Source organism: Catharus ustulatus, unplaced genomic scaffold (assembly GCF_009819885.2).
Source record: "Catharus ustulatus isolate bCatUst1 unplaced genomic scaffold, bCatUst1.pri.v2 scaffold_106_arrow_ctg1, whole genome shotgun sequence".
NCBI classification, from domain to species: domain Eukaryota; kingdom Metazoa; phylum Chordata; class Aves; order Passeriformes; family Turdidae; genus Catharus; species Catharus ustulatus.
Genome location: NW_024879453.1, coordinates 69,069 through 94,932, shown reverse-complemented (window position 1 = coordinate 94,932; position 25,864 = coordinate 69,069). Strand labels below are relative to the sequence as shown.

At 56.5% G+C, this 25,864-nt stretch overlaps 2 pseudogenes and 10 gene segments (V, D, J or C); 5 read left to right on the top strand and 7 right to left on the bottom strand.

Annotated features, from left to right (window-relative positions):
- Positions 1–682: 682 nt before the first annotated feature.
- LOC117011309 lies at positions 683–1,066 on the bottom strand (the record flags this gene model as incomplete). The annotated part of the segment is given in 1 exon segment: positions 683–1,066. A coding segment is annotated over 1 exon segment (384 nt), but the record flags the coding sequence as incomplete, so codon positions are not given.
- Positions 1,067–1,303: 237 nt separating this feature from the next.
- Positions 1,304–2,016, bottom strand: LOC117011308 (the record flags this gene model as incomplete). The annotated part of the segment is given in 2 exon segments: positions 1,304–1,503; positions 1,710–2,016. Coding segments are annotated over 2 exon segments (507 nt in total), but the record flags the coding sequence as incomplete, so codon positions are not given.
- Positions 2,017–2,771: 755 nt separating this feature from the next.
- LOC117011307 lies at positions 2,772–4,054 on the bottom strand. The segment is given in 2 exon segments: positions 2,772–3,284; positions 4,037–4,054. Coding segments are annotated over 2 exon segments (531 nt in total).
- A 141-nt stretch (positions 4,055–4,195) lies between these two features.
- Positions 4,196–4,633, top strand: LOC117011305 (the record flags this gene model as incomplete). The annotated part of the segment is given in 1 exon segment: positions 4,196–4,633. A coding segment is annotated over 1 exon segment (438 nt), but the record flags the coding sequence as incomplete, so codon positions are not given.
- Positions 4,634–6,375: 1,742 nt separating this feature from the next.
- On the bottom strand, positions 6,376–8,005 carry LOC117011304. The segment is given in 3 exon segments: positions 6,376–6,413; positions 6,624–6,956; positions 7,810–8,005. Coding segments are annotated over 3 exon segments (567 nt in total).
- A 281-nt stretch (positions 8,006–8,286) lies between these two features.
- On the top strand, positions 8,287–9,221 carry LOC117011303. The segment is given in 2 exon segments: positions 8,287–8,583; positions 9,189–9,221. Coding segments are annotated over 2 exon segments (330 nt in total).
- Positions 9,222–9,723: 502 nt separating this feature from the next.
- LOC117011302 lies at positions 9,724–10,077 on the bottom strand (the record flags this gene model as incomplete). The annotated part of the segment is given in 1 exon segment: positions 9,724–10,077. A coding segment is annotated over 1 exon segment (354 nt), but the record flags the coding sequence as incomplete, so codon positions are not given.
- Positions 10,078–10,221: 144 nt separating this feature from the next.
- On the top strand, positions 10,222–11,851 carry LOC117011301 (annotated as a pseudogene).
- A 1,146-nt stretch (positions 11,852–12,997) lies between these two features.
- Positions 12,998–13,414, top strand: LOC117011300 (the record flags this gene model as incomplete). The annotated part of the segment is given in 1 exon segment: positions 12,998–13,414. A coding segment is annotated over 1 exon segment (417 nt), but the record flags the coding sequence as incomplete, so codon positions are not given.
- A 24-nt stretch (positions 13,415–13,438) lies between these two features.
- LOC117011299 lies at positions 13,439–13,948 on the bottom strand (annotated as a pseudogene).
- A 255-nt stretch (positions 13,949–14,203) lies between these two features.
- On the bottom strand, positions 14,204–15,551 carry LOC117011298. The segment is given in 3 exon segments: positions 14,204–14,331; positions 14,451–14,787; positions 15,534–15,551. Coding segments are annotated over 3 exon segments (483 nt in total).
- Positions 15,550–25,864, top strand: part of LOC117011297 — a 45,507-nt gene continuing 35,192 nt past the window's right edge. The window contains 2 exon segments of the C gene segment in view: positions 15,550–15,604; positions 20,266–20,599. Of these exon segments, the coding sequence occupies positions 15,550–15,604; positions 20,266–20,599 (389 nt within the window).

Sequence of the window (25,864 nt, the reverse complement as noted above, 5' to 3'; positions counted from 1 at the left end):
CCATCCCCCTGGGGCCTCTCTGGCCCTCGTGTGCCGCGCCTCTGGATTCAATTTTGGGAGTCACTACATGGCCTGGGTCCGCCAGAGCCCTGGGAAGGCGCTGGAATTCGTCGCAGGGATCCACCCCAGTGGTGGCAGCACCGACTACGCGCCGTCAGTCAAGCGCCGGTTCTCGATCTCCAGGGACAACGGGCAGAGCTCGGTGACACTGACCATGAACAGCCTCAAGGACGAGGATTCCGGCGTTTATTTCTGTGCCAAAAATCCTGGTGGTGGTTGGGCTGCTGCTCTGTCCCCAGTTGTCCCCAGACCCCTCCCCCAAATCCCAGTCCCTCTCCCAGTCCTGCCCCTTTGTCCCAAACCTCCCCCGTTGGCATCAGCACCGCCATCGGCCCCAAACCCCAACTGGGCCTTCCCCAAACTCAACTCTGGGCTCTGAATCCCAACCTTGGTTCACAAAATTGCCCAAATGGTCAAGACTTGAGATTTGTGTCTGGGGCTGTTTCTTGGGGAACCAAGTGGGGATTTGGGGTGAAGGGTGTAGAGTTTGGGGCAGAACCAGTCGGGGGTTTGTTTAGGGGCAGGGGTTGGTTTTGGTTCAATCGGGGCAGATCTGGGGCAATGGGTCAGGACTAGCAAATGAGTTGAGATTTTGGGGAAGGGCGAGAGGATCCTGTGACATTTAGGGACCATGATGGGGGCACTGGGGGCCGTGATGAGCGCCAAAATCAACATAAGCACCATAACAACAACTACTGCCACTGTTCTTGGTGCAGAAATAAACACCGGAATCCTCGTCCTTGAGGTTGTTCATGGTCAGCGTCACCGAGCTCTGCCCGTTGTCCCTGGAGATCGAGAACCGGCCCTTGACCGACGGCGCGTAATAGGTGCTGCTGCCATCGCTCCTGATCCCTGCGAGCCATTCCAGCGCCTTCCCGGGGCTTTGCCGAACCCGGGCCATGTCGTAACTCCCAAAAGTGAACCCAGATCCACGGCAGAGCAGAGTCAGGGACCCCCCGGGAGGCTGGAGGTCCCCCCCGCACTCCAGCAGGGTCACGGCCGCCCGGAGCCCTGCGGGAACAAGGGGAGATGGGGATGAGGTGCCAGATCCGGGTGTGTTGGGGTTAATTTTTACATCCAGGTACAATTTTCCATTATTACAGTTAGGACCTAAAGCAGGGCAGTCCTCAAACTGAATTGGTGGAAGGAATCTGGACTAAAACATAAAGAAATAATAAATTCTGGGACATCGAAGGAGCAGGAGCAGGAGCAGCTGTGCCATGAATTAATTAACACATGGAGACTAATTGCAGGCTCTGGGCTCAGCCCAAACTCGCGGCGTCTCCTCCTTCTCTTCCCTCTGGACCCTGACTCCTGCTCCCCTGCCCTCGGGGTCTCCTCCCTGCTCTTTGTGCTCTCCCCCCGTGCAGGACTGAAGGATTGCCGGTTTTATCTGAGCCTGGACAAACGCTGTGCTGGGGTCGGGCCCTGCTCCCTGCGCTCCTGCAGGGACACAAAAGGGCCCTTCAAGGTTTGTTCCTGCAGAACGGGAATGCACAGAGCGGGAACAAATCCTCCCGTTGGTTTCCAGGCTGCCAAAATCGAAACCGGGCTCCAACAATTTGGGGAAGGGTCTGGGGACCTGAGGAGGGGGACAGGGCTGAAACCATCAACAAAACCAGCACCACCAGCACCATCAGCACCCCAACCAGCAACAGCACTTTTGGCACAGAAATAAACGGCAGAATCCTCGTCCTTGATGTTGTTCATGGTCAGCGTCACCGAGCTCTGCCCGTTGTCCCTGGAGATCGTCACCCGGCCCTTGACTGATGGTGCGTAGTCAGTGCCGCCACTACTGCTGATCCCCGCGACGTATTCCAGTGCCTTCTCAGGGCTCTGACGCATCCAGAACATGGCAAAATTGCCAAAACTGAATCCATTCCCACGGCAGAGCAGAGTCAGGGACCCCCCGGGGGGCTGGAGGTCCCCCCCGCACTCCAGCAGGGTCACGGCCGCCCGGAGCCCTGCGGGAACAAGGGGAGATGGGGATGAGGCGCCGGATCCGGGTGTGGCCCGGGCTGGGCGTGGCGCTCCGGAGGCGCCCGGGACCCACCTGGCAGGGCCAACAGGGCCAGGAGGGCGAGGAGCGGGAGGGAGCTCGAGGCCATGGCCGGGATGTGCCGGGTACGGGGTCCTGGGGGGTTTGGGGCAGAACCGGTGAAGATTTGGGGCTGGGATGAGGCGGCCGTGACCCTACTGGAGTCCGGGGGGGACCTCCAGCCCCCTGGGGTGTCGATGGCCCTGGTGTGCCGTGGGTCCGGTTTCAATTTCGGACAATTCGGAATGGGCTGGTACCGTCAGAGCCCCGGGAACGCGTTGGAATTTGTCGCGAGTATCCACAGTGATGGCAGAACCTTCTACGTGCCATCAGTCAAGAACCGGTTCTCGATCTCCAGGGACAACGGGCAGAGCTCGGTGACGCTGACCATGAACAGCCTCAAGGACGAGGATTCCGCCGTTTATTTCTGCGCCAAGGGTGCTGATGGTGGTTGGCTTTCTGGTGCTGTTATGGTGTCTGGTTTCCTTTTCGGCTTCATGCCCAATCCCAGCACCGATTCCCCTGTTGTCCCCAAATGTCCCCAGACCCCTCCCCCAGCCCTCAGCCCTGTCCCCAGTCCTGACCCTTTGTCCCCACTCTCCCCCAGTTGCCCCAATGGTCACCACTGACCCCAAACCCTCCCCTGGTTCTGACCCAAATCTCAACCCAAAAATCAGAAATTCAGGGATTTGGGCAAAGGCTCCGGCCCGGCCCAGACCCGGCACCGAACCGCTTCTGCCGGCGTCGGCTCCGCGTCAGCTCGGCCATCAGGGGAGGGGGAGCCGGGGGGATTTGGGGGAAATGGGAAAAACGGGGGGGGAAATTCGAGAGTGACGGGGACGGGCCAGAAACCGTCAACACGGTAAGCAAAACTAGCACCAGCAGTACTCTTGGCGCAGAAATAAACGACGGAATCCTCGTCCTTGAGGTTGTTCATGGTCAGCGTCACCGAGCTCTGCCCGTTGTCCCTGGAGATCGTGAACTGGTCCTTGACTGACGGCGCGTAGTTGGTGCTGGCACCATTGGCATAGATCCCTGCAACCCATTCCAGCGCCTTCCCGGGGCTTTGGCGGACCCACTCCATGGTGTAACTCCCGAAATCGAATCCAGACCCACGGCAGAGCAGAGTCAGGGACCCCCCGGGGGGCTGGAGGTCCCCCCCGCACTCCAGCAGGGTCACGGCTGCCCGGAGCCCTGCGGGAACAAGGGGAGATGGGGATGAGGCGCCGGATCCGGGTGTGTTTGGGTTAAATTCTCCTTGAACCCAAAATATTCCGTTATTAGCCCTGACAGTGACAGTCGGTAACCCCAATAATCATGAATGATAACCCTGTGTGCTGAGAAATATTAGCACCAGTAAAAATCAATTAAATGAATGAAAATTAAATGAAGCAAATGAAACAATTAAATTTAATTATTACTGTTGTTTTGGAGGTTTTTTTAAGGTATTGGCCTTGAATATCCACTCTAGTAACTCTAATTAACTGCACTAATTACGGCCCCCAGCAGGTACCAGCAGCTGCAGCTGCACTGAAAGCAAAACCCAAAATTTGGGGCCATTTTGGGCCTTTTTGTGGCTGTTTGGGGAAGTCCCCAAAGGGGCGGATCCGACCCTGAGAGTAGAAAAACCTGAGCCAGGAGGGTTTGGGTTCATTTCATTAATTCTTTGTTAATTGTAGTTATTTTCATTATTTTCTGTGATTTTTAAGTAGAATTTTAAATAATAAATAAATTATGGAATCATCTGAATACAATAAACAGGGATTTAAATAATAAATAAATTGCTGAATCACCTGGATACAATAAAAAGGAATTTAAATAATAAATAAATTATTGAATCATCTGGATACAATAAACAGGGATTTAAAGAGCAACTCTGGAGTCCAGACCAATTAACACCCTCATTAACAACCTGCAAACCCCCCCAGGACCCCGTACCCGGCACATCCCGGCCATGGTCTCGAGCTCCCTCCCGCTCCTCGCCCTCCTGGCCCTGCTGGCCCTGCCAGGTGGGTCCCGGGCGCCTCCGGAGCGCCACGCCCAGCCCGGGCCACACCCGGATCCGGCGCCTCATCCCCATCTCCCCTTGTTCCCGCAGGGCTCCGGGCGGCCGTGACCCTGCTGGAGTGCGGGGGGGACCTCCAGCCCCCCGGGGGGTCCCTGACTCTGCTCTGCCGTGGGTCTGGGTTCGGTTTCGAGTATTTTGACATGTACTGGGTCCGGCAAAGACCTGGGGAGGCGCTGGAATTCGTCGCATGGATCAGCTACCGTGGTGGCTACACCAACTACGCACCGTCGGTGCAGGGCCGGTTCTCGATGTCCATGGACAATGGGCAGAGCTCGGTGACGCTGACCATGAACAACCTCAAGGACGAGGATTCCGCCGTTTATTTCTGCGCCAAGAGTGCCTTTTCTCCTTTGACTGCTTTTTATGCTGTTGCTCGTTATGTTGATGGTTTTGACCCCATCCCAGTCACGGCATCCCCACCTGTCCCCAAATGTCCCCAGAGCCTTCCCCCATACCCCAACCCTTGACCCTGCCCCTGAGCACTGACCCCGAGTCTTTAGTGCTGTCCCAAAGTTGGACTTTAGCCCAAAGTCTTTAAAGATCAAATTTGGGATCCAGGCCCGAGTGCTGAGGTTTGGGGCGCAGAGCTCAAAACTTTGCAGGAACGGCCAAGAGTTGGGTCAGGTGTTTGAGCTTTTCCCATCTCACCCTCCAGGACGAGGATTCCAGCGCCGATTTCTGTGCCAGATCTTTCATCGGTGCTTGTGAGGGGGTTAAGGTGGTCCCAGGCCTCAAACACCATTTGGACTCCTGAGCTGGACCTTGCCCTCTAATGGGATAACTGGCCCAAAACTCGGCCAAATCCGTGGTGTTGACCCAAAGCCGCCCAGGCTGGTACCGATCCCCAGTGCTGACCCAAATCTGATCCTTCAGGGCTGAGTTCAGGGGAACAAAGTCGAGCTTTGGGGTGGGCAGTTGTGGTTTGGGAACTGGGAGAAGAGCAGGGCAAGGTTGGGATCAATGGTCAAGAGCTGGGGTCGGTTTGGGGGCTGGGGGGAGATTTTGGGACATTTGGGGAGATTTGGGGACATTTGGGGAAGGGTGGGGAATCAAATATGGGGGTAGGGCCAGCACCAAAGTCATCAACATAACCAGCAGCAGCAGGAGTATCAGTATTAACAGATTTAGCGCAGAAATAAACGGCGGAATCCTCGTCCTTGAGGCTGTTCATGGTCAACGTCACCGAGCTCTGCCCGTTGTCCCTGGAGATCGTGAACCGACCCTGCACCGACAGCACGTACTCAGTGGTACCACCATTGTGGCTAATGTACACCATGAACTGCAGCCCCTCACTAGGCCTTTGATGCATCCAAAAAATGGCTTCATTCTCAAAATTGAACCCAGAGCCGCGGCAGAGCAGAGTCAGGGACCCCCCGGGGGGCTGGAGGTCCCCCCCGCACTCCAGCAGGGTCACGGCCGCCTCATCCCAGCCCCAAATCTTCACCGGTTCTGCCCCAAACCCCCCCAGGACCCCGTACCCGGCACATCCTGGCCATGGCCTCGAGCTCCCTCCCGCTCCGCGCCCTCCTGGCCCTGCTGGCCCTGCCAGGTGGGTCCCGGGCGCCTCCGGAGCGCCACACCCAGCCCGGACCACGCCCGGATCCGGCGCCTCATCCCCATCTCCCCTTGTTCCCGCAGGGCTCCGGGCGGCCGTGACCCTGCTGGAGTCTGGGGGGGACCTCCAGCCCCCCAATGCAACGATGGCTTTGGTTTTCCGTGCCTCGGGGTTTGATTTCGCATATTTTGGAATGTTCTGGATCCGCCAAACTCCTGGGGAGGCGCTGGAATACGTTGCACAAATTGACGATGATGGAGATGCCTACTACGCGCCGTCGGTGCAGGGCCGGTTCTCGAACTCCAGGGACAACGGGCAGAGCTCGGTGACGCTGACCATGAACAACCTGATGATCGAGGATTCCGGGGTTTATTTCTGTGCCAAATGTGCTTACAGTGATTGTGCTGCAAATGTTGAATATATTGATCGTTGCACCCCCATCCCCGTCACCGTGTCCCCAACTCCCCCAATCCCCAACCCCTGACCCCGTTCCTGTCCCCATGTCCCAGCCTGGAACTGATTCTGCCCCAAATCCCCACCCCTGACCCCGATCTCCACTCTTGGTCCCACGTCCTGACCCTCGGTGCTGATTTATGGGGGATCCCTCAGGGTTGGGTGGTGGTGGCTGAGATTTGTGGTGACCCAGGGGAATCCTCAGGGCAACAGCCACGAGGGAAGGGAGAGGAAATCTGCTGTGAAAGGCGGAGATTTGGGGGAATGGTCCCAAAATGGTGGAAAGTCGAGAGCTGGGGTGGTGCTGGAGCAGTTTTAGGGTAAAATGCCCAAGATTTGAGGGAAAAGGTTGGGATTTGGGGAACAAAAGCGGAAATTCTGGGATGTTTGGGGACACAGGGATGGGAGTTTGGGACCACAAACGGCATCGTTGAAAAAACCGCCATTACCAGCAGCAGTAGCAGCAGCACCGTAGTAATTGCCGTAATCTTTGGCGCAGAAATAAACGGCGGAATCCTCGTCCTTGAGGCTGTTCATGGTCAGCGTCACCGAGCTCTGCCCGTTGTCCCTGGAGATCCAGAACCGGCCCTTGACCGAGGCCCCATAGAAGGTGTAACCTCCATCGCCGCTGATCAGTGCCACGAATTCAAGCCCCTTCCCGAAGCTCTGCCGGACCCATCTCATTTCGTAACCCCCAAAACTGAATCCAGAGCCGCGGTAAACAAGGGCCAAGGTGGCCCCGGGGGGCTGGAGGTCACCCCCGGACTCCAGCAGGGTCACGGCTGCCCAAAAATGATATAAATTTAAATAATAATCACAATAAACACCTGTTAACTGGTACTGGGTACTGAGTCTTTGTTTCTGCATCCCCAGGGGCCCCAGAGCGCCACGCCCAGCCCAAGCCACGCCCGAATCTGGCGCCTCATCCCCATCTCCCCTTGTTCCCGCAGGGCTCCGGGCGGCCGTGACCCTGCTGGAGTCTGGGGGGGACCTCCAGCCCCCCGGGGGGTCCCTGACTCTGCTCTGCCGCGGGTCTGGGTTCGATTTTGGGAGCCACGACATATACTGGGTCCGCCAAAAACCTGGAAAGGGGCTGGAATTTGTTGCATGGATCTACAACACTGGTGGTAGCACTGAGTACGCGTCGTCAGTCCAGGGCCGGTTCTCGATCTCCAGGGACAACGGGCAGAGCTCGGTGACGCTGACCATGAACAACCTCAAGGACGAGGATTCCGCCGTTTATTTCTGTGCCAGATGTTACAGCAGTGGTTGTGGTACTCCTGCTGCTGGTCTTGTTGGTCTCGGAGACGATTCCAGCTGTGGCAGAATGCTCGAAGTGCTGGGCTCCCCTGACCCAACTCTCGACCGTTCCTCCAAAGCTTTGAGCTCTGCGCCCCAAACCTCAGCACTCGACCCTGGATCCAAACTTTGGTCTTAAAAACTTTTAATGAAAGCTGAACTTTGGGACAGCACTAAAGACTCGGGGTCAGTGCTCAAGGTCGGGTCAAGTGTTGGGGTTTGGGGGAAGGGTCTGGGGACATTTGGGGACAGGTGAGGACACAGTGACCGGGATGGGGTCAAAACCATCAACATAACGAGCACCAGCAGCATCAGCAGTCCAACCAGCATAAGCACCTTTGGCGCAGAAATAAACGGCGGAATCCTCGTCCTTGAGACTGTTCATGGTCAACGTCACCAAACTCTGCCCGTTGTCCCTGGAGATCGAGAACTGGCCCCGCACTGATGGTGCATAGGCGATGTAACTTCCATCGTTGAAGATCCCTGCCAGCCATTCCAGCGTCTTGCCAGGCCTTTGGCGAACCCAATTCATTCCAAAACTCCCGAAATCGAATCCATTCCCGCGGCAGAGCAGAGTCAGGGACCCCCCGGGGGGCTGGAGGTCCCCCCCGCACTCCAGCAGGGTCACGACCGCCCGGAGCCCTGCGGGAACAAGGGGAGATGGGGATGAGGCGCCGGATCCGGGCGTGGCCTGGGCTGGGCGTGGCGCTCTGGAGGCGCCCGGGGATGTAAAAACAAAGACTCAGTACCCAGTACAAGTTAAAAGGTGTTTATTGTAATTATTATTTACATTTATATCATGTTTGGGCGGTCATGACCCTGTTGGAGTCCGGGGGGGACCTCCAACCCCCCGGGTCCTCCTTGGCCCTCGTGTGCCGCCCCTCTGGATTCAATTTTGGCAATCACTGGATGGTCTGGTTCCGCCAGAGCCCCGGGAAGGCGCTGGAATTCGTCGCAGGGATCAACCCCAGTGGTGGTTACACCGAGTACGCGCCGTCGGTCAAGGGCCGGTTCTCGATCTCCAGGGACAACGGGCAGAGCTCGGTGACGCTGACCATGAACAGGCTCAAGGACGAGGATTCCGCCGTTTATTTCTGTGCCAAAGATGCCGTTGGTGACAGTTGGAATATTGCTGTCCCCAACTGTCCCCAGCCCCTTCTCCCACCCCCTCTCCTGCCCCAGTCCTGGCCCCTCCCTCTCGCTGGGGACAAGGTGGGGACAACACCAGAGTCAATGTCCGACACACCAGCTCCAATCCCAGCACCAAAATCACCAAAACCAATTCATGACATCGACCTCCAGGGGATTTGGGGCAGAAATCAGCGCTGGAATCCTCGTCCTGGAGGCTGAAATGGGAAAAACTCAACCCCCTGACCCAACTCTTGGCCGTTCCTGCAAAGCTTTGAGCTCTGCGTCCCAAACCTCAGCACTCGGCCCTGGATCCCAACTTTGGTCTTAAAATCGTTGCATTAATGCCTCGGGATCAGTGCTCAATGCTGAGGTGACGGCTTGGGGTTTTGGAGAGGGATCTGAGGACATTTGGGATCAGGTGGACACACAGTGACTGGAGGGGGGGATTGAAACTTTCAACATTATTAATATTAACAGCATCACCATTAGCACCAGCATTTTTGGCACAGAAATAAACGGCGGAATCCTCGTCCTTGAGGTTGTTCATGGTCAGCGTCACCGAGCTCTCCCCTTTGTCCCTGGAGATCGTGAACCGGCCCTTGACTGAGGACGCGTAGGCAGTTCTGCCATCATTGGTGTTGATCCCTGCAACCCATTCCAGTGCATTCCGGGATCTTTGGCGGATCCAGTACATTTCGAAACTCCCAAAATTGAACCCAGAGGCACGGCAGAGCAGAGTCAGGGATGCCCCATGGGGTTGGAGGTCTGCCCTGCACTCCAGCAGGGTCACGGCCGCCCGGAGCCCTGCGGGAACAAGGGGAGATGGGGATGAGGCGCCGGTTCCTGTTTCAGTGCCGAACGTGCCGGTGGTGTTGGTGATGACGCTGGCGCTCGTTACGTTGATGATTTCCACCCGTAGCCGTCATCCAATACCAACCAGTCCCCAAATGAAGACAAAAGAGGCTCCAAACAATCCCCAGACTGGAGATGCAGAACTCTCAGGGCTGTTACAGCTTGGGCCCAGCGCTGAAGATTTGGGGTTGGTGCTCAAGGTGGGGGTGAAGGGTTGGGATTTGGGGAAGGGTCTGGGGACATTTGGGGACATTTGGGGATGGGGCCTTAAAGGTCGATTTCACCAGCATCATAACCATCAGCACCATCAGCATCTTTAGCACAGAAATAAATGGCGGAATCCTCATCCTTGAGGCTGTTCATGGTCAGCGTCACCGAGCTCTGCCCGTTGTCCCTGGAGATCGAGAACCGGCCCTTGACCGATGACGCGTACCAGGTGCTGCTGCCACTGTTGCTGATCCCTGCGACGTATTCCAGCGCCTTCCCGGGGCTCTGGCGCATCCAGTACATTCCGAAATTCCCGAACGTGTATCCATTGCCGTGGCAGAGCAGAGTCAGGGACCCCCCGGGGGGCTGCAGGTCCCCTCCGCACTCCAGCAGGGTCACGGCCGCCCGGAGCCCTGCGGGAACAAGGGGAGATGGGGATGAGGCGCCGGATCTGGGCGTGGCCCGGGCTGGGCGTGGCACTCTGGGGCCCCTGGGGATGCAGAAACAAAGAGTCTGTGCCCAGTCCCAGTTACAAAGTGTTCGTTGGGATATTTGTGTTCATCTCGGCTCCGGGCGGCCGTGACTCTGTTGGAGTCCGGGGGGACCTCCAGCCCCCCGGGGGGTCCCTGACTCTGCTCTACCGCGCCTCCGGGTTCAATTTCGGGAGTTACGCCATGCACTGGATCCGCCAGAGCCCCGGGAAGGTGCTGGAATACGTTGCCAGTATCAACAGCAATGGTGGCTCCACAGACTACGCACTGTCGGTCAAGGGCCGGGTCACGATCTCCAGGGACAACAGGCAGAGCTCGGTGACGCTGACCATGAACAACCTCAAGCACGAGGATTCCGCTGTTTATTTCTGCGCTAAGCGTTACAACAGTGGTTGGGGTTCTGCTGCTGTTGCTGGTCGTGTTGGTTTTTTTTGACACTGCCTGTTGTGACTCCAAGGCCTCATTGCTGCATCCCCAAATGTCCCAAAATCTCCAAATCCTTCTCTGAATTCCCAACCTCATCCTCGAGCTTCTCCCCCAAGCTCCTCCGTCCTTCCTCCAACTCTTGACTTTCCTCCCAATTTTTCCCATTTTCCCCAAATTTCCCCAAATCTCCCCCTCTCCTGATTGGCCGAGCTGATGGGGATTCAACGCCAGGAGAAGCGGTTTGGTGCTGGATCTGGGACCGTGTGGTTTTCCTTTTTGGTCCCTGCTGGTATTTACCAGCACCAGAGAGTGCTAACATTTAGCAGTCTCTCAGAAGCTCACATTTAGCCAGCAGAGAGAGACCAGTGGCCTTACTTGACGAGTTCCACAAGAACCTTTATTTCATGTGAGGTGTGTCTAGCAGGATTCTCTCAGAACAAAGGGCAGACAGTCGTATTTATAAGTTCAGGGGGGATTCAAACTACAGCCAATAAAAATTTGTTCAAAGAACAGTGTCCAATCTAAGTGAGAAGTTCTAAATGTGAACTGACCAATTACACAAACTAATTCTAACCAATTATCTTCCAAAGTGTTAGGAGTGTGACCAAATTCTAAAGGAATTTGGCTCAAACTTGGCATCTAGGATTCCTTATCTATTATAGCAAGTTCCAGAGGCCAGGGGCGGATGGCTTTGGAGGAATTGAATCATCCAGCCCGGGCCACGCCCGGATCCGGCACCTCATTCCCATCTCCCCTTGTTCCTGCAGTGCTCCGGGCGGCCATGACCCTGCTGGAGCGCAGGGGGGACCTCCAGCCCCCCGGGGGGTCCCTGACTCTGCTCTGCCGCACCTCGGGATTTGATGTTATTAGCTACTCCATGTTCTGGATCTGCCAAAAACCTGGAAAGGCGCTGGAATGGGTCGCAGGGATAGATGGCAATGGTGGCAACACCTTCTATGCGCCGTCAGTGCAGGGCCGGTTCTCGATCTCCAGACAGGACAGGCAGAGCTCAGTGACGCTGACCATGAACAACCTCAAGGACGAGGATTCCGGTGTTTATTTCTGTGCCAGATCTTACTTTGCCAACGGGGGTGATGATAATGCTTGTGCTCAGTGTGTTGCCAGTGCCGGTTCACATCCAAGTCCCCATTGCTGGGTCCGCAAATCTCCCAAAATTCCCCCAAAATTCCGGTTCCTGTTTCAGTGCCGCACGTACCGGTGGTGTTGGTGATGACCCCGGTGCTCGTTACGTTGATGATTTTCACCCGTAGCCGTCATCCGATCCCCACCAGTCCCCAAATGAAGACAAAAGAGGTTGCAAACAATCCCCAAACTGGAGATGCTGAACTCCCAGGGCTGTTACAGCTTGGACCCAGCGCTGAAGATTCGGGGTCGGTGCTCAAGGTGGGGGAGAAGGGTTGGGTTTTGGGGAAGGGTCTGGGGACATTTGGGGACAGGTGAGAGGGATGGGGCCTTAAACATCAACATAATTAGCAGCAGTGCCTCTGCCACTATCAGCAGATTTGGCACAGAAATAAACGGCGGAATCCTCGTCCTTGAGGTTGTTCATGGTCAGCGTCACCGAGCTCTGCCCGTTGTCCCTGGAGATCGTGAACCGGGCCTTGAACGATGGCGCGTAGGCCGTGCTGCCATCCTTGTGGATACTTGCGACAAAATCCAGCGCCTTCCCGGGGCTCTGCCGAGCCCAGGTCATTCCAAAACTCCCAAATGTGAACCCAGATCCACGGCAGAGCAGGGTCAGGGACCCCCCGGGAGGCTGGAGGTCCCCCCCACACTCCAGCAGGGTGACGGTCGCCTCATCCCATCCCCAAATCTTCACCGATTCAGCCCCAGACTCCCCTGGTTTGATCTAAATCTCCCCCAGAATTTTCCTGAATTAAAAAATCACAGAAAATAATGCAAATAACTGCATTTAACAATCAATTAATGAAATGAACCCAAACCCTCCTGGCTCAGGTTTTTCTGCTTTCAGGGCCGGATCCGCCCCTTTAAGGACTTCCCCAAAAAGCCACAAAAAGGCCCAAAATGGCCCCAAATTTCGGGTTTTGTTTCAGTGCAGCTGCAGCTGCTGGCACCTGCTGGGGGCCGTAATTAGTGCAGTTAATTAGAGTTACTAGGGATGACAACTAAGGGCAACTCTAGATAAACCTCCTAAATCAGTAGGAATAATTAAATTCAAGTGTTTCACTTTTTTCATTTATATTTTTTCCATTTAATTGATTTTTCTCAGGATGATTAATTATTGGCAATCAGGGTTATAATATAACTTTATGTCGTTAATGACTGTCACGCTCAGGGCGAGGAACGGAATATTTTGGGTTCAAACTCAATTTAACCCAAACACACCCGGATCCGGCGCCTCATCCCCATCTCCCCTTGTTCCCGCAGGGCTCCGGGCGACCGTGACCCTGCTGGAGTGCGGGGGGGACCTCCAGCCCCCCGGGGGTTCCCTGACTCTACTCTGCCTCGGGTCTGGGTTCAATTTCGGGCGTTCCTCCTTAGTCTGGGCCCGCCAGAGCCCCGGGAAGGCGCTGGAATACGTGACAGGGATTGACTATGACGGAGACACCCGGTACGCGCCGTCGGTCAAGGGCCGGTTCACGATCTCCAGGGACAACGGGCAGAGCTCGGTGACGCTGACCGTGAACAGCCTCAAGGACGAGGATTCCGCCGTTTATTTCTGCGCCAAAAACAGCGCTGGTGGTTATGCTGCTTGGGCTGGTAATGTTGATGATTTTGGCCCCATCCCTGTCACGGCATCCCCATCGTTCCCCATTTGTCGCCAGACCTTTTCCTCACACCCCAAACCTTGACCCCTTTATTTGGTCAGGTGCAGTTCAGGTGTGGGAGGACACGTCTGAGACGAGTTCCTCTGGGAAACAGATTCCAGCAGATATAAATCTTAACTTTGGGCCCAGTACTAACGACTCAGGGTCAGTGTTCAAGGTCAGAGTCAAGACCTGAGGTGTGGAGACAACGGGGACACAGTGATGGGGACAGGGAAAAAACAGCATCATTACCAGCAGCATCATTAGCACCAGTAGCAAAACCACCACCCCTGGCACAGAAATAAACGGTGGAATCCTCGTCCTTGAGGTTGTTCATGGTCAGCGTCACCGAGCTCTGCCCGTTGTCCTTGGAGATCGTGACCCGACCCTTGACCGACGGCGCGTAGAAGGTGCTGGCAGTGTTGGTGGCGATCCCTGCGACCCATTCCAGAGCTTTCCCAGGGCTCTGCCGAACCCAGCCAATGGAGTAACTCCCAAAATCGTATCCAGACGTGCGGCAGAGCAGAGTCAGGGACCCCCCGGGGGCTGGAGGTCCCCCTCGGACTCCAGCAGGGTCATGGCCGCCCAAACCGAGATAAACACAAATATCCCAATGAACACTTTGTGACTGGGACTGGGCACAGACTCTTTGTTTCTGCATCCCCAGGGGCCCCAGAGCGCCACGCCCAGCCCATGAACAACCTCAAGGACGAGGATTCCGGTGTTTATTTCTGTGCCAGGGGTTATGCTAATGATGCTCGTGCTAATGATACTCGTGCTAGTGATGCTGTTTTTTCCCTGTCCCCATTACTGTGCCCCCGTCGTCTCCACACCTCAAGTCTTGACTCTGATCTTGATGACTGAACCTGAGTCCTTAGTACTGGGCCCAAAGTTAAGATTTGTATCTGCTGGAATCTGTTTCCCAGAGGAACTCGTGTCAGACTTGTCCTCCCACACCTGAACTGCACTTGACCAAATAAAGGGGTCAAGGTTTGGGGTGTGAGGAAAAGGTCTGGGGACATTTGGGGACATTTGGGGAACAGTGGGGATGTAGTGACAGGGATGGGGCCAAAACCATCACCATAAGCACCAGCCCAATCAGCATAACCACCAGCAGCCTTGGCACAGAAATAAACGGCGGAATCCTCGTCCTTGAGGCTGTTCATGGTCAGCGTCACCGAGCTCTGCCCGTTGTCCCTCGAGATCGTGAACCGGCCCTTGACCGATGGCGCGTAGTAGGTTCTGCCACCACCGTAGCTGATCTCTGCGACAAATTCCAGCGCCTTCCCGGGGCTCTGACGGGCCCACATCATGTTGAAACTCCCAAAATTGAACCCAGACCCGTGGCAGAGCAGAGTCAGGGAACTCCCGGGGGGCTGGAGGTCCCCCCCGCACTCCAGCAGGGTCACGGCCGCCCGGAGCCCTGCGGGAACAAGGGGAGATGGGGATGAGGCGCCGGATCCGGGCGTGTGGGGGTTAAATTGAGTTTGAACCCAAATATATTCCGTTATTAGGCCTGATGATGACACTAATTCACCCCATGAAGTTTTATTATAACCCTGTTTGTTTATAATTAATAACCCTGCGAAAAATTGATTAAATGAAAAAAATATAAATGAACAAAGTAAAACAGTGCAATTTAATTATTCCCACTGATTAGCAGGATTTTGTAGGGTTACCCTTAGTTGTCATCCCTAGTAACTCTAATTAACTGCTCTAATTACAGCCCCCAGCGGGTGCCAGCAACTGCAGCTGCACTGAAAGCAAAACCCGAAATTTGGGGCCATTTTGGGCCTTTTTGTGGCTTTTTGGGGAAGTCCCCAAAGGGACGGATCCGGCCCTGAGAGCAGAAAAACCTGAGCCAGGAGTGTTTGGGTTCATTTCATTAATGTTTTGTTAATTGCAGTTATTTTCATTATTTTCTGTGATTGTTAAACAGCATTTAAAATAATAAATAAAAGATTGACTCATCTGAATGCAATAAACAACATGTGAAATAATAAATAAATGATTGAATCATCAGGATACAATAAACAGGAATTTAAATACTAAATAAATGATTGAATCATCTGGATACAATAAACAGGGATTTCAAGAGACACTCTGGAGTCCAGCCCAATTAACAATTCATTAACACCCCCCAAACCCCCCCAGGACCCCGTACCCGGCACATCCTGGCCATGACCTCGAACTCCCTCCCGCTCCTCGCCCTCCTGGCCCTGCTGGCCCTGCCAGGTGGGTCCCGGGCGCCTCCGGAGCGTCACGCCCAGACAGGGCCACGCCCGGATCTGGCACCTCATCCCCATCTCCCCTTGTTCCCGCAGGGCTCCGGGCGGCCGTGACCCTGCTGGAGTGCGGGGGGGACCTCAAGGCCCCCGGGGGGTCCCTGACTCTGCTCTGCCGCGGGTCTGGATTCGATTTTGGAAGCTCCTATATGAGCTGGGTTCGGCAGAGCCCCGGGAAGGCGCTGGAATGGCTCGGCTATATCAGCAGTAACGGTGGCAGCACCTGGTACGCGCCGTCTGTCAAGGGCCGGTTCACGATCTCCAAGGACAACGGGCAGAGCTCGGTGACGCTGACCATGAACAACCTCAAGGACGAGGACTCCGGCGTTTATTTCTGTGCCAAAGATGCAAGTGGTTATGCTGCTTGGGCTTGTGCTGTTTTTGTAGTTGATTTTGATCACATCCATATCACTGTGTCCCCACCTGTCCCCAAATGTCCCCAGACCCTTCCCCCAAACCCCAACCCTTGACCCCTACCCTGAGCACTGACCCCGAGTCTTTAGTGCTGGGCCCAAAGTTGAGATTTCATTCGAAATCTTTAAGATCAAAGTTTGGATCCAGGGCCGAGTGCTGAGGTTTGGGGCGCAGAGCTCAAAGCTTTGGAGGAACGGCCAAGAGTTGGGTCAGGGGTTTGAGCTTTTCCCATCTCAGCCTCGAGGACGAGGATTCCAGCGCCGATTTCTGTGCCAGATGTTTCACGGGTGCTTGTGAGGGGCGTTAAGGTGGCCCCATGCCCCAAACACCATTTGGGCTCCTGAACTGATCGTTGTCCCTCTAACGGGATCACTGGCCCAAAACTCGGTTAACTCTCCCCAGTTCTGTGGGATTGGCCCAAATCCACCACGGTTGGCGATGACACCCAGTGCTGACCCAAACCTGCTCCTTCTGGGCAAAGTTCAGGGGAAAAACATTGAGTTTTGAGGTCAGGAGTTGTGATTTGGGATCTGGGGCTGGGAACTGAGTCCAGAAGAGGGCGAGGCTGATAGGAATGGATGAGAGTTGGGTTTTGGGGTGAAGGCGGAAAGCAGGAACTGGGGACATTTGGGGGCATTTGTGGATATTTGGGGACTCAGTGATGGGGATGAGACAATTGCTGTCAGCATAACCAATACCAGGAGCAACATTACAAAAACCACCAACTGAACATTTGGCGCAGAAATAGGTTCCAGAATCCTCGTCCTTGAGGTTGTTCATGGTCAGCGTCATCAAACTCTGCCTGTCATCCCGGGAGAGTGAGAACCGGCCCTGCACCGACGGCGCGTAGTACGTCCTGCCCCCGATGCTGCTGATATAGGCCAGGAATTCCAGCACCTTCCCGGGGCTCTGGCGGAACCAGTACATGGTGTAGGTCCCAAAATTGAACCCAGACCCGCGGCAGAGCAGAGTCAGGGACCCCCCGGGGGGCTGGAGGTCACCCCCGGACTCCACCAAGGTCATGGCGGCCTGGAGCCCTGCGGGAACAAGGGGAGATGGGGATGAGCCGCCGGATCCGGGCGTGGCCCGGGCTGGGCGTGGCGCTTCGGAGGTGCCCGGAACCCACCTGGCAGGGCCAGCAGGGCCAGGAGGGCGAGGAGCGGGAGGGAGCTCGAGGCCATGGCCGGGATGTGCCGGGTACGGGGTCCTGGGGGGATTTGGGGCAGAACCGGTGAAGATTTGGGGCTGGGAAGAGGCGGTCGTGACCCTGGTGGAGTGCGGAGGGGACCTCCAGCCCCCCGGGGGGTCCCTGACTCTGCTCTGCCGCGGGAATGGATTTGTTTTGGGAGTTACGCCATGCACTGGATCCGCCAGCAGCCTGGGAAGGCGCTGGAATTCCTTGCAATGATCAGCAGCAGTGGGAGTTACTCAAAATATGCACCATCGGTGCAGGGCCGGTTCTCGATCTCCAGGGACAACGGGCAGAGCTCTGTGACGCTGACCATGAACAACCTCAAGGACGAGGATTCCGGCATTTATTTCTGTGCCAAATCTGGTGATGGTTTTGTTGCTTGGTCTGGTGCTTATTTTGTTGATGGTTTTAGCCCCATCCCTCTCACCTGTCCCCAAATGTCCCAGACCCTTCCCCCAACCCTCAGTCCTGTCCCCAGTCCTGACCCTTTGTCCCCAGTCTCCCCCAGCTGCCCCAATGGTCACATCTGGCCCCAAACCCTCCCCTGGTTCTGCCCCAAATCTGAACCCAAAAATCAGAAATTCAGGGATTTGGGCAAAGACTCCGGCCTGGCCCCAGACCCGGCACCGAACCGCTTCTGCCGGCGTTGGCTCCGCGTCAGCTCGGCCAGTCAGGGGAGGGGGAGCCGGGGGAGATTTGGGGGAAATGGGAACAACTGGGAGGGAAATTCAAGAGTTGGGGCAGGATTGAGAAACGTGGGGAAGAAGCTCAAGGATGAGGTAGGGAATTCAGAGAAGTATTTGGAGATTTTGCAACATTTGGGGACCCAACAATGGGGCCTTGGACTCACAACCGGCATTATCACCAAAAAACAACAAGAGTAGCACCAGCATAAGCATAACCAGTGTTGTAACTTTTGGCACAGAAATAAACGGCGGAATCCTCGTCCTTGAGGTTGTTCATGGTCAGCGTCACCGAGTTCTGCCCGTTGTCCCTGGAGATCGTGAACTGGCCCTGCACCGATGACTCGTAGTGGGTGCTGCCACCAGTGTTGATACTCGCGACGTATTCCAGCGCCTTCCCAGGCTTTTGGCGGATCCAGTACATTTCAAAACTCCCAAACGTGAATCCATTCCCGCGGCAGAGCAGAGTCAGGGACCCCCTGGGGGGCTGGAGGTCCCCCCCACACTCCAACAGGGTCACGGCGCCAATTTCTGTGCCAAAACGCTCTACAGTTTCTGTGCTGATGCTATTCCTCATCCTGGTCATGGTGGTTGCGACCATGCCCCCATCGTTGTGTCCCTCACATCCCCAAACCACAGCTACTGGCTCAGACCTTTAACAGAGTCCCTGAGTGTTTAGTACTGGGCCCAAAGTTGAGATTTGTATCAGTTGTGATCTGCTGCAATCTCTTTCCCTGAGGAACTCGTCTCAACCATGTCCTCCCACACCTGAATTGAACCTGAGCAATTAAAGGGGTCAAGGGTTGGAGTGTGAGGAAAAGTTCTGGGGACATTTGGGGAACGGTGGGGATACAGGGACGGGGATGGGGCCAAAACCATCAGCAAAAGCAGCAAGAGCAGCATAACCAGCATCAGCAGCCTTGGCACAGAAATAAACGGCGGAATCCTCGTCCTTGAGGCTGTTCATGGTCAGCGTCATCGAGCTCTGCCCGTTGTCCCTGGAGATCGTGAACCGGCCCTTGACGGACGGCGCGTAGTAGGTGCTGCTGCCACTGGGGCTGCTGATCTGTGCAACAAATTCCAGCACCTTCCCGGGGCTCTGGCGGGCCCACATCATGTTGAAACTCCCGAAACTGAATCCAGACCCGCGGAAGAGCAGAGTCAGGGACCCCCCGGGGGGCTGGAGGTCCCCCCCGCACTCCAGCAGGGTCACAACCGCCCGGAGCCCTGCGGGAACAAGGGGAGATGGGGATGAGGCGCCGGATCCGGGCGTGGCCCGGGCTGGGCGTGGCGCTCTGGAGGCGCCCGGGACCCACCTGGCAGGGCCAGCAGGGCTAGGAGGGCGAGGAGCGGGAGGGAGCTCGAGGCCATGGCCGGGATGTGCCGGGTATGGGGTCCTGGGGGGTTTGGGGCAGAACCGGTGAAGATTTGGGGCTGGGATGAGGCGGCCGTACTCAAGGACGAGGATTCCGGCGTTTATGTCTGTGCCAAATCTACCGACAGTTGCTGCGCTGGTATTGCTGCTGTTGATGATGTTGCTGATTTTGGCACCGTCCCCACCTGTCCCTGTGCCCCAGATCCTTGTCTCAAACCCCAACCCTTCACCCCATTGTTTGTTTTGGTTTAGGACAAATTTGGGAGGTCCTGTCCTCATGGTGTCCCCACTAGGAAAAGATTCCAACAGATTCAAACGGACCCAAAAAGATTCACAGCTCAACTTTGGGCCCAGGACTGAACACTCGGGGTCAGTGCTCAAGGTCACAGTCAAGGGTTGGAGTTTGGGGACACTTGGGGACCTGGGGAAGAGGACGGGGCCAAAACCACCAATAGCATAAGCATGAGCAGAACCACCAGCGCTGTTTTTGGCACAGAAATAAACGGCAGAATCCTCGTCCTTGAGGCTGTTCATGGTCAGCGTCACCGAGCTCTGCCCGTTGTCCCTGGAGATCGTGAACCGACCCTTGACGGACGCTGCGTACCAGGAGCGACCGCCATCGCCGCTGATCCCCGCGACCCATTCCAGCGCCTTCCCGGGGCCCTGCCGAGACCAGTTCATGGAGTAACTGCCAAACGTGAACCCAGAGGCGCGGCAAACAAGGGCCAGAGACCCCCCGGGGGGCTGGAGGTCCCCCCCGGACTCCAGCAGGGTCACGGCCGCCCAAAGATGATATAAATGTAAATAATAATGGCAATAAACACCTTTTAGCTTGGACTGAGTACTGAGTCTTTGTTTCTGCATCCCCGGGGGCCCCAGAGCACCACGCCCAGTCTGGACCACACCCGGATCCGGCGCCTCATCCCCATCTCCCCTTGTTCCCGCAGGGCTCCGGGCGGTCGTGACCCTGCTGGAGTGCGGGGGGGACCTCCAGCCCCCCGGGGGGTCCCTGACTCTGCTCTGCCGTGGCTCTGGGTTCACGTTTGGGAGTTTTGGCATGTACTGGGTCCGCCAGAGCCCCGGGAAGGCACTGGAATACGTCGCAGGGATTGACAATGATGGCAGCACCTACTACGCGCCGTCCGTCAAGGGCCGGTTCACGATCTCCAGGGACAACGGGCAGAGCTCGGTGACGCTGACCATGAACAGCCTCAAGGACGAGGATTCCGCCGTTTATTTCTGCGCCAAAATGGGTGGTGCTGGTTGGGGTGCTGGTGCTGGTCTTGTTGATGGTTTTGACACCATTGCCCTCATCAGGCCCCCACCCCTCCCCAAATGTCCCCAGACCCTTCCCCCAAATCCCAAACCCTGACCTTGAGCACTGACCCCGAGTCTTTAGAGCTGGACCCAAAGCTGAGTTTTAGTGCACAGTGTTTCAAAACAAATTTCGGATCGAGACTGAGAGTTGAGCTTTGGTCTGTGCTGGTTATGCATTAATTGACATTTTAGGAGGCAGTATCCACTGAAGTTTACTCCTTGAGAAAACTCCTCGAAATGGACGGGACCAGCTGGAGCCCGGTTTGGTTTTTGGCAGCCTGGAAACCAACGGGAGGATTTGTTCCCGCTCTGTGCATTCCCGTTCTGCAGGAGCAAACCTGGAAGGGCCCTTTTGTGTCCCTGCAGGAGCGCAGGGAGCAGGGCCCGGCCCCAGCACAGCTTTGTCCAGGCTCAGATAAAACCGGCAATCCTTCAATCCTGCACGGGAGGAGAGCACAAAGAGCAGGGAGGAGACCCCGAGGGCGGGGGAGCAGGAGTCGGGGTCCAGAGGGAAGAGAAGGAGGAGACGCTGCGAGTTTGGGCTGAGCCCAGAGCCTGCAATTAGTCTCCATCTGTTAATTAATTCATGACACAGGTGCTCCTGCCCCTGTTCCATCGACTGAACCTGAATTTAATATTTCTTTATGTTTTTAATACAGATATCATTAAACACTTTAAGTTTCAGACGTGCCTTGCTTTTCATCCTAATCTGACCCCACGGCAGGAAATGAGAACAATGGAATTCGGAAAACCAAACCAAGGGGGAGGTGGTGAAAGCTTTGGGGGAACGGTCAAGAGTTGGGTCAAGGGTTGGGATTGGCAGAAAAGGTCAGGGTTGGTCAAAGCAGCTGAAGGGGCGGCTACAGCACCCCAACCATTACCATCAACCCATTTGGCACAGAAATAAACGCCGGAATCCTCGTCCTTGAGGCTGTTCATGGTCAGCGTCACCGAGCTCTGCCCGTTGTCCCTGGAGATCGAGAACCGGCCCTGGACTGACGGCGCGTACCAGGTGTAACCATTGCTGTTGATCCCTGCGACGAATTCCAGCCCCTTCCCAGGGCTCTGGTGGACCCACAGAAATCCGTAAGGGCCAAAATTGAATCCAGACCCACGGCACACCAAAGCCATTGACACCCCGGGGGACTGGAGGTCCCCCCCGGACTCCAGCAAGGTCATGGTCGCCCGGATCGAGACAAACACAAATATCCCAATGAACACTTTGTAACTGGGGCTGGGCACAGACTCTTTGTTTCTGCATCCCCATGGGCCCCAGAGCGCCACGCCCAGCCCAGGCCGCGCCCGGATCCGGCGCCTCATCCCCATCTCCCCTTGTTCCCGCAGGGCTCCGGGCGGCCGTGACCCTGCTGGAGTGTGGGGGGACCTCCAGCCCCCCGGGGGGTCCCTGACTCTGCTCTGCCGCACATCTGGGTTCGATTTTGGGAGTTACACCATGAGTTGGATTCGGCAAAGTCCCGGGAAGGCGCTGGAATGGGTTGCAGGGATCCACAACAATGGTGGCAGCACCTACTATGCGCCATCAGTCAAGGACCGGGTCACGATCACCCGGGACAACGGGCAGAGCTCGGTGACGCTGACCATGAACAGCCTCAAGGACGAGGATTCCGCCGTTTATTTCTGTGCCAAACACGGCGCTGGTGGTTCTGCTCATGCTTATGGTATTGATGGCTTTGGCCCCGTCCTCTTCCCCAGGTCCCCAAATGTCCCCAAACTCCAACCCTTGACTGTGACCTTCAGCATTGACCCCGATTCTTCAGCTCTGGACCCAAAGTTGAGCTGTGAATCTTTTTGGGTTCATTTGAATTTACTGGAATCTGTTTCCTTGTGGGACACCATGAGGACAGGACCTCCCAAATTTGTCCCAAACCAAAACAAGCAATGGGGTGAAGGGTTGGGGTTTGAGACAAGGATCTGGGGCTCAGGGACAGGTGGGGATGGAGCCAAAGCCACCAACATCATCAACAGCAGCAATACCAGTGCAGCAACTGTCGACAGATTTGGCACAGAAATAAACAGCGGAATCCTCGTCCTTGAGGTTGTTCATGGTCAGCGTCACCGAGCTCTGCCCGTTGTCCCTGGAGATCCAGAACCGGCCCCGCACCGAGGCCCCATAGAAGGTGTAACCTCCATCGCCGCTGATCAGTGCCACGAATTCAAGCCCCTTCCCGAAGCTCTGCCGGACCCATCTCATTTCGTAACCCCCAAAACTGAATCCAGAGCCGCGGCACACCAGGGCCAAGGTGGCCCCAGGGGGCTGGAGGTCCCCCCCGCACTCCAGCAGGGTCACGGCCGCCTCATCCCAGCCCCAAATCTTCACCGGTTCTGCCCCAAACCCCCCAGGACCCCGTACCCGGCACATCCCGGCCATGGCCTCGAGCTCCCTCCCGCTCCTCGCCCTCCTGGCCCTGCTGGCCCTGCCAGGTGGGTCCCGGGCGCCTCCGGAGTGCCACGCCCAGCCCGGGCGACGCCCGGATCCGGCGCCTCATCCCCATCTCCCCTTGTTCCCGCAGGGCTCCGGGCCGCCATGACCTTGGTGGAGTGCGGGAGGGACCTCCAGCCCGCCGGAGGATCCCTGACTCTGCTCTGCCGCGGGTCTGGATTCGATTTCGGGTGTTCCTCCTTGGTCTGGGCCCGCCAAAGCCCAGGGAAGGCGCTGGAATTTTTGGCAGGGATTGACTATGATGGAGACACCCGGTATGCACCGTCCTTGAAGGGTCGGGTCACGATCTCCAGGGACAACTGGCAGAGCTCAGTGACGCTGACCATGAACAACCTCAAGGATGAGGATTCCGCCGTTTATTTCTGCGCCAAAAACAGCGCTGGTGGTTATGCTGCTTGGGCTAGTAATGTTGATGGTTTTGGCCCCATCCCTGTCACTGCATCCCCACTGTTCCCCTAATGTCCCCAAATGTCCCCAGAACTTTTCCTCACACCCAAAACCTTGACCCCTTTATTTGGTTAGGTTGAGTAAGATGTGGGAGGACACGACTGAGACGAGTTCCTCTGGAAAACAGATTCCAGCAGATACGAATCTTAACTTTGGGCCCAGTACTAAGGACTCAGGTTCAGTCATCAAGATCAGAGTCAAGACTTGAGGTGTGGAGATGACGGGGGCACAGTGATGGGGACAGGGAAAAACAGCATCATTAGCACGAGCATCATTAGCATAACCCCTGGCACAGAAATAAACGGCGGAATCCTCGTCCTTGAGGCTGTTCATGGTCAGCGTCACCGAGCTCTGCCCGTTGTCCCTGGAGATCGTGACCCGACCGTTGACTGACGGCGTGTAGAAGGTGCTACTGCCATCGCTCCTGATCCCTGCCAGCCATTCCAACGCCTTCCCGGGGCTTTGCCGAACCCAGCTCATGCTGTAACTCCCAAAATTGAACCCAGAGGCGCGGCAGAGCAGAGTCAGGGACCCCCCGGGGGGCTGGAGGTCCCCCCCGCACTCCAGCAGGGTCACGGTCTCCCAAAGATGATAAAAATGTAAATAATAATCACAATAAACACCTTTTAACTGGGACTGGGCACAGACTCTTTGTTTCTGCATCCCCAGGGCCCCAGAGCGCCACGCCCAGCCGGGCCACGCCCAGATCCGGCGCCTCATCCCCATCTCCCCTTGTTCCCACAGGGCTCCGGGCGGCCGTGACCCTGCTGGAGTGCGGGGGGGACCTCCAGCCCCCGGGGAGTCCCTGACTCTGCTCTGCTGCGGATCTGGGATCACATTTCGGTTTTACAATATGATGTGGGTCCGTCAGAGCCCCTGGAAGGAGATGGAATTCGTTGCAATGATCAGCAGCAGTGGTGGCTACACCAACTATGCGCCGTCAGTCAAGGGCCAGTTCTCGATCTCCAGGGACAACGGGCAGAGCTCGGTGACGCTGACCATGAACAGCCTCAAGGACGAGGATTCCGCCGTTTATTTCTGTGCCAAATGGCACGATGGTCATGCTGGTGCTGGTGCTGCTACCGGTCCAGATGCTCTGACACCCCCTGACCTTTCCTGCTAATCCCAACCCCTGACCCAACTCTTGGCCGTTCCTCCAAAGCTTTGAGCTCTGCACCCCAAACCTCAGCACTCGGCCCTGGATCCAAACTTTGGTCTTAAAGACTTTGGGCGAAAGCTCAACCTTGGAACAGCACTAAAGACTCGGGGTCAGTGCTCAAGGGTGGGGTCAAGGGTTGGGGTTTGGGGGAAGGGTCTGGGGACATTTGGGGGTTGGTGGGGACACAGTGACTGGGTAAGGGATGAAACCATCAACATAATGAGCATCAGCATAGTAACCACCAGGACCACTATCAGCATCCTTGGCACAGAAATAAATGGCAGAATCCTCGTCCTTGAGGTTGTTCATGGTCAGCGTCACCGAGCTCTGCCCGTTGTCCCTGGAGATTGTGAACCGGCCCTTGACTGACGGCGCGTACCAGGTGCTGCCACCACTGCTACTGATCATTCCAAGCCATTCCAGCGCCTTCCCGGGGCTCTGCCGAACCCAGTGCATGTAATAACTCCCAAAATTGAACCCAGAGGCGCGGCAGAGCAGAGTCAGGGACACCCCGGGGGGCTGGAGGTCCCCCCCGCACTCCAGCAGGGTCACGACCGCCTCATCCCATCCCCAAATCTTCACCGGTGCTGCCCCAAACCCCCCAGGACCCCGTACCCGGCACATCCCGGCCATGGCCTCGAGTTCCCTCCCGCTCCTCGCCCTCCTGGTCCTGCTGGCCCTGCCAGGTGGGTCCCGGGCGCCTCCGGAGCGCCACGCCCAGCCCGGGCGACGCCCGGATCCGGCGCCTCATCCCCATCTCCCCTTGTTCCCGCAGGGCTCCGGGCGGCCGTGACCCTGCTGGAGTGCGGGGGGGACCTCCAGCCCCCCGGGGGGTCCCTGACTCTGCTCTGCCACAGGAATGGATTCAATTTTGGGAGTTTCACCATGTTCTGGATCCGCCAAAGACCTGGGAAGGGACTGGAATTGCTCGCAGGGATCTGGACTGACAGCGGCACCGAGTACGCGCCGTCGGTCAAGGGCCGGTTCTCGATCTCCAGGGACAACGGGCAGAACTCGGTGACGCTGACCATGAAAGACCTCAAGCACGAGGATTCCGGCATTTATTTCTGCGGCAAATGTACTGATGCTAGCTGTTACTGGGCTCATGTTGCTCGTGGTATTTATGGTGGTTTGGTGCCCACTGGGGAGGTTTGGGTTTTCT